This window comes from Sesamum indicum, linkage group LG2, assembly GCF_000512975.1.
Source record: "Sesamum indicum cultivar Zhongzhi No. 13 linkage group LG2, S_indicum_v1.0, whole genome shotgun sequence".
NCBI classification, from domain to species: domain Eukaryota; kingdom Viridiplantae; phylum Streptophyta; class Magnoliopsida; order Lamiales; family Pedaliaceae; genus Sesamum; species Sesamum indicum.
In genome coordinates, this window is record NC_026146.1 from 16,218,226 (window position 1) to 16,225,594 (window position 7,369).

The 7,369-nt window shown below is 34.6% G+C and overlaps 3 protein-coding genes across 3 annotated transcripts in view; 2 read left to right on the forward strand and 1 right to left on the reverse strand.

Moving 5' to 3' along the window:
• LOC105156397 lies at window positions 822-3,055 on the forward strand. The gene is made up of 5 exons (XM_011072516.2): window positions 822-1,168; window positions 1,269-1,372; window positions 1,469-1,640; window positions 1,750-1,872; window positions 1,998-3,055. Exons 1-5 carry the CDS (start codon window positions 983-985, stop codon window positions 2,844-2,846), a joined length of 1,434 nt encoding a protein of 477 aa, XP_011070818.1. The 5' UTR covers window positions 822-982; the 3' UTR covers window positions 2,847-3,055.
• On the reverse strand, window positions 3,207-5,339 carry LOC105156398 (homologous-pairing protein 2 homolog). Its single transcript, XM_011072517.2, has 6 exons — window positions 5,187-5,339; window positions 5,059-5,084; window positions 4,249-4,516; window positions 3,809-3,879; window positions 3,534-3,722; window positions 3,207-3,455 (listed from the first exon to the last, which is right to left on the reverse strand). The coding sequence occupies exons 1-6, from the start codon at window positions 5,212-5,214 to the stop codon at window positions 3,357-3,359; spliced, it is 681 nt and encodes a 226-aa protein (XP_011070819.1). The 5' UTR covers window positions 5,215-5,339; the 3' UTR covers window positions 3,207-3,356.
• Window positions 6,536-7,369, forward strand: part of LOC105156399 (serine/threonine-protein phosphatase 2A 65 kDa regulatory subunit A beta isoform-like) — an 8,387-nt gene continuing 7,553 nt past the window's right edge. The window contains exon 1 of the mRNA XM_011072519.2: window positions 6,536-6,798. The gene's annotated coding sequence lies outside the window, so the exon portion shown is untranslated. The remainder of the gene's footprint in view (window positions 6,799-7,369) is intronic.

The following is a 7,369-nucleotide window of genomic DNA, read 5'->3' on the forward strand; positions in this document are numbered from 1 at the left end:
ATGTGTGTCCTTCAATTGGGTGAGCAACCAAATTAACAGTTAAGCTAATGAACATGCGCTTTTGCACTGATCATTGTCGTCTACTTTTTTATAGAAACTTGGACATAAGATTAAATTTGTCGAGTTTTCTCAATTTTGAGATCATTTTATAAATTCTATAAATTAGAGACTAAATGTGTCGAATTTTTTTAAATTGAGATTATTTTAAAAATTTTGTAAAATAGAGTACTAAAGTGTTGATTTCGTATGATATGTAACTAAACATGTAATTTTGCTGGCCTTCATGTAACCAAATTATGAACACACGCATTGAAATAGCCAGTTAACCAGACATGCTTAAGGGTAAAATTGAATAAGTGCTGTGTATTTTCATGTAAGTATATATAGTCGATCAGGGAAAATAAAAACTAAACACGTTACACAGATTTACACCATTCTTTATGTTCATAGTCGATTCATACAAGCAAAATTGACGACAGTCGACAAAATTAAATTCGAAAAAAATCAAAATTATCACACCCCATTTTAGCTTATATTCCAAATTTATATCATTAGATTATTCAATTCTGAAGTTGTTTAAAAATAAAGTTGAGATAAATCCGGAGCGTAAGTGAACGCGTGCAATAGGACCGCTTGACCTGCGAAGCGAAGTTACTCGGTTTCTTCGGCATAGACAAAGCGACCGCTTACTACTTACAAACACTAAAATCCAATTCCCATTAGCCCAAATCTTCCTTGTAATGAATGGAATGGGAAATCCTTCACTAAGAAGAAAAATCCCCACACGCTTTAATACAAAAACTAACTAATAATAATACCATACAATACAATACAAACATAAAATATAAAACCACACACTCATACACTGAGCACACAGAGGTCTTTCCTCCTTTCGTCACCATCAAAAGGTGCAAACAAGCAGGGCTCGTTTGTACCCTTGTTTAAATATTACTAGTTTTTGATTTGTTGTTAGAAGATAGAGATGGGGAAGAAACTGGATGCTTTGCTGAGGAGAGGCTTCAAGACCTCAAAATTCAAGGCCACGGTTGCGCTGGCCGTTTCTCGGCTGGCTGTGCTCAAGAACCAGCGCCAGGCGCGGTGCTCTATTGCACAGTCCGACGTTGTTGAGTTCCTTAAGAGTAGCAACCATGACAGGGCTCTTCTCAGGGTATTCTCAACATACCTGCTAAATGACTTGTTTGTATGATTACTTTGAAATATATATATGGATTCTTGATTTTGTGCATATGGTTGTTTGTGATGTACAGGTTGAGCAAGTGATAAAGGAGCAGAATATGTTGGATGTGTTTGTTGTACTGGAAGGATATTGCCATCTTTTGATAGAGAGAGTCAACCTGTTTGAACAAGAAAAGTTGGGATGCGCTAAGTTTTTTCTTTGTATCCTATTTTGATGTAAAATTTTTCTAGTTTTTGTGATGAAACATGTTTCTCTTGTCTTTTCTTACAGAGTTTGCCCTGAAGAGTTGAAAGAAGCTGTGTCGACTTTGATCTTTGCTGCCACAAGATGTGGGGAGTTCCCGGAACTTCAACAGATTCGGGCAATTTTCACTTCCCGCTTCGGCAAAGAATTTGCAGCTCGGGCTGTTGAATTGCGCAATAATTGTGGAGTTAATCCTAAGGTGCGTATCAAGGATTATGATTTCCCAGGTGATTCTAATGTATCTTAAACAAAACACATTAATGCGATAGTTAATTTTTTCACATGATGATATCTTCTCTTATCTCCAGATTATACAGAAGCTGTCAACCAAGCCACCAAGCTTGGAGAACAAAATGAAGGCGCTGAAGGAGATTGCTTCAGACTACAACATTGATCTTCCGATGGAGGAAACTGTATCAGACAGTAGAATGGTATGCAAGTTATGCATTTATGTTCTTCAGCAAGATGTCTATTGATACGTGTACTAAACAATTTATTTTTTATCTGCAAAATGCTTATGAATTATAATAACTGAGTCATTGACTGTGGATTCCAGGAAGATCAGGACTCAAGCCTGGAGAAGCAGCAGAAGCCAAGTCAATCAGGTCCTTCTAGAATTTCTAATCAAGGAGAGAATGAATCAATGTTACAGCCTGCAGACGAGATAGACAGAGGTGAAGATTTTTCTGATACACTTAAAATTAGGAGAAAATACAAGGATGTGGCTGATGCAGCGGAAGAAGCTTTCAAGTCTGCTGCTTATGCAGCAGCAGCCGCTAGAGCAGCTGTGGAATTATCACGGTCTGAATCCACAGATCCTGATGATCCAAATACCCCCAACATCCGGCTGAGAAATGTAACAGCCACGATTAAGCCAATCAAAGCTGAACTCCAAACTCATGAGGAAGATATAGCGGAGGACGAGCATATGAAAACTGAAGTGAAATTTGAGAAAATCCACCCAGTTCAATACTATGACTTGGAGAGTAAAGATGCAGGTATACATGAAGAAAAGGGAGAGGAACAGTTCAAAGGAGACGAGAATGGAACTGAATTTAAGAGATCACTTTCTGCATCAAGCTTGGATTCATCAGATGACAATGTGAAGGGGGTTAGCCTATCTTCGGATGAAGCCGGCCAGAGTAAGAAAGGGGGTGTAGTATTTGATGAAAGTGATGGTGAAGATGAGCAGGAAATGAGGGTACCTGGAACATATGACTTCAATGCTGGTCAAAAGAATGATGTATTTGAAGGGAGAAGCAGAGCTCAAGTTGGAGTGAAGATGAAGACAGGGCCTGGAAATGCCCACGCTCAATTTGCTACAGAGAAGAAAACTCAAATTATAGAGCCTTTAAACATCAACAGGAGGCCGATCTCTGTAAGAACCAGATGGGCACACAGATAATAGTTACATGTGCTATTTAACGAGTACTGTTTCCGCTTCGAGTTTTTCTGTAATAAATAATAATATAGGTCGTGTGAGCAAGTCCTTTTTGCTTTTGCTTTTCATGTTTATCTTTTTCTTCTGTTGTAAAGTTTGAGAGAACTTGTAATGGCTTTTGTGAAGTTGAAATGTTGGGTGCCTAGCTTTCCAACATGTGAAGCTGAGTTATATTTTTATTGCCATTACACGAAATTTTGAGATTTCAATAATGTTTTAATCTCACCAGCAGCCAAATTGTATAAAGTGTCCAAGAAAGATACTAACTTGTGTTTTGCAAGATAGGATCATGTGTGGATCCCAGGATTCTTGGATGATCAACAATGAAGAGAACGAGGTGTGCAACGAATAAAGAAAGTATGATCAACAATGCAGAACATTATCGAAACCAAATCTCAGACCTCGCTATAAAAATTACGAGTATTAGATACAAAACCTTGAACTATGTTTATTTCTAGAATCTGGGTAAAAAGTTCATTTGCATCTGGCTCGCTTCTTTCCACTTTGCATTAGCTCACCATAGGACTGCAGACTTACGCCAACATCTTCATCGTACTCAATCCCAAGTTCCTCCTATTAAAGTAAAAATGCTGCTAATGAAAAATATTTGTCTAAGTGACAGAGACTCAAAACAAAAATGATAAGACAAACCTTGAAGTCTTTTAGATTCTTGGGAGAGTTTTCAGTTATTGCATCCCAGATATCTTTAAACATCCTCTTGCGTCTTCTCCATTGATTTATCACATCCATATATATCTTCTCAACAATCTGCCGCTCTTCTGGACTCACCAGAGTTACTCCTTGCCTCAGTTTAATCAACTTATCCTCCATTTGTTTGACCTGGAAATCACAGAAATACAATCTCATGGATGTTATCTCCATGCTGTCCGGAGGGAGCACAAAAAAATTATATATGCACCAATCACCTCATTTCCCAATTTGTTTTTTTTGGCATGTATCTCCTCCAGCGTCAAGTTTGATTGCAGCGCTTTAATCTCTGTCACAATTAATGCATGCACACCAGATTAAATAATGAAAAGTTGGTTCAACCTAAAACCAAACCCATACAAGAAAGAGACAAGTTATTTTGTACTCTGCTGGCAGTCTCCTTTTTTGCATCATTGAATTTTGCTTCAAGAATCCAGTAAACGATTTAATGTTTGGAATTCAGGAGCTTTATGAAGACAGTCACAACAAAAATAGTCTGGTATGGAAAAATATTTCATAAAAAAATTGTTTGCAAAGTCATAGGAAAAACCTTTCAAATAAACTAAAATTGTACCACAGTGTGGCCCGAAATGTTTCAGTTCAGAACAAATCAACAATCTTCTGAAACAAATAGAAAAGATCAAGAGAAACTGTATACCTCCTTCAACCTCAGCAATAGCCTTCTTTTGTTCATTGAGTTGTTCTTGCAATTTAGCATTCTCTTCTTTCATCTGATTGAGCTCTTCATTGTTTGGAATGTTGAACTGATCTTGCCTAGCCAAGTATATTTTCTGCTTGCCATATTCTTTGAATGATATTTTCCCGCTATCAGCAAGGCTATCCAATGCTTTTTGTACTGCAGCCTTCTTTAGATCAAACTTTTGTAGTGAATCGGCAACACATTGGGAATTCAATGGCCTATTTTGCTGCAAAAAATATACATGAACTCTCCATGAGTGGTCACACCTTCATGTGTAGATAATAACTGAATACTGCTAACTATTTTACTGAATAAAAAAATCACAATACAGACATATATGTCTGTGCATGTAGAGTGAGAAAGAGGGAGGAAATTGGAGGACAAATTTACAGAATAAAATATTCTCAAACACTATCTACTCTAAATATCACCCCAAAAAATTAGTATGCATATGATTTTTTTTTTCTTTTTTCTTCTTTATTGAATCACTCCAATTTCAATTATCTATTTGATCAGCTCGAAACAATAGAAAATCAACGTATTATAGCTAAAAAGTATTTCACAAACTCTCAAACTTATGAGTAGATAATCAAAAGTGATCATCAATAGTATTATAAAAACAACTAAGAAATCTTACTACCAAAAAAATGAAACCACAACTAACTAAATTCCAAAAAAAGGAAAAAACTGATACAACAAGCCTCCGGATTCCCGTAAATAAAATGAAGGACAATTGTTTGAAACACAAAGAAGTTGGGGGAAATTTACCTCATTCACGAAGTTGAGCACGATTCCTGGAAAATAAGCACGACGAAACAAGTTATTGAACTCAAGAAAACCATTTAAAGAGCTCAAATGACGTGGTTATACATACAACCGCACGGATATATCCTTACCTTCCGTGCTATCGGATTTGGGAGCCATTGATCGGAGAGCTCAAAAGAGCGGGAGGGAGAAACTTTCTGCATACGAGTGAGTTTCGAACTTAGAAAAAAGGGTTTCCCTGTGATGGCCAAACGACGACGTATACGTGAGTGTCCGCCAATATCTAACAAGCCCTTACTTCTAACAAATTTTCAACTCTTACCCCTTCCGGAGATATCAATTTTCAACAAAAGGAACTTTATTTGCTTGGATTCGATCAATCCTCATTTAAATTAGTATTCGTTTTTTTTTTTTTATATAAATTGTTTCTATTTGTTGTTGACTATGATTTTGTATTTCTTTATTACCTTATATATTTTTTAAAATTAGAACAGTATTTACGTTATTAAATTTGAGGCTAATATTGAGATACGAATATAGATAAAAATATTTATATTTTATTTTATAAATAATCAACAAATTTGTTTAGAAGCATCATATTTGCTGATTAAGGGACTGTTTTATCAAATTAGTTTGATATAATTGCGTGTCATTATAAAGTTTCTTCATCAATTATTTATGTCAATTTTGAAAATGTACATTTTTACTTGTAAAACGTGTCAAACTTCTATTCAAAGTATTGATTATTGAAAACTATTTATTACAATTACGAGGAAAGTTAATTTATTGACTAAAAGTTGGGGATAATTACACTTTCTTTTTAAAAAATTTGGTATAATTACATGTAAATTTTTATATTTTATAAAATTACACCTAATACACTTAAAATTTGCTTTCGTCTAATAAATAGGTTCATTTGTTAGTCAAAATTAATTGAATTTGCTTATGTTAACAAAAAAGACCGAATGAAAATTGATATTATTCTCGATTACTTATTACTAACTTATTGCAAGTCAGACAAATTTTTTTCCAACTAAACTACCTTTTATCACTGTAAAAATATACCTTCTCATACACATTAATGTTTGAAAGCGTATAAAGATAATTTGATCGTAAAAATATTTTTTTTGTTTGTAATAAAATAATAATAAATCAATCATACAATAAATTTTTATTTAATTTTTTTTAATATCAAGAAATTTAATAAATTTTAACTAGCAAATAGACTTATTTAACAAACAAAAATAAATTTAAAAAATACTAAATATAATTTTTCAAACTACAAAAATTTAATATAATTATATAAAATCAGATGGGAGGAGAGGATAACTATCCCTAAAAATTATTGTTTCAGTATAGTTTCGTGTTGTCATTTATAGCTGGTTTAATTACTATATTTTAGAAAATAATAGTAATTCATGTATTATAATTTTTGTAGTTGGAGGGGGCGAAGTGTATATTTTTATAGTTTAAGGGGAAAATTTGAAATTCTTGCCCTTTTTCACGTGACTGCGATGAATATGAGCGACAGAGAGAGCGAAACTCGGTGACGATTTCATCAACGCAGTTCGACATAACTCGCATTTTGAAGCCATCCCGATTATTGTGTAGAGAAAAAGAGGAGCCCTGTGATTGTTACATGAAAAACACCGGCCCCGAAATCACATCAGAAGATTCATTTCCCATCTCCCCCCCCTCTCTTCAAATCTGAAGGATAGCCGGCGGGAACCCCATTGCCTCCGGTAACTCTCTTCACTTTCTCTGTCTAATACATACTCTTATGCGCGCTTTATCGTATGCACATAGGCGTACTAAATCATTTCTTTGTTCTTTTTGTTTTTCTTTAGGATTTAAATTCTTGGTTGTTGCCAGATCTTAGATTTTTCAGATTTAATTTGATCTCCCGTTGCTTTCCTTTCACTTAAGAAATTAAAACTCATAAATTCTGCCCAATTAGACTTGTGGGCCAAGCTGATTTTTCTGAAAAATTGTAATTTTTACTCCCATTTTCCCTTCCTGAACTGGAAATAAAATCTGATATTCGTGAGTTTGTTTCCAAATAAATTAAACAGAGTTATTTCCTCATAATAACCAGAATTTTCTATTTTGGAAGACTGATGAAAGGACTCGTTTGATAAGGTGACACGGCAAGGGGTTTAAGAATCAGTTTTCTTTCTATAAGGGCTAAAATCACTTGTTTTGGGCATTTTTACGCCATATAGTAGGGTGATCTCTAGCTTTCTTTCGGGCTTCTCATTCTACTTTGTTTTAGTGATGAAAATTTAGTTTCTTTTATTCTTTTGGAATGTTTTGA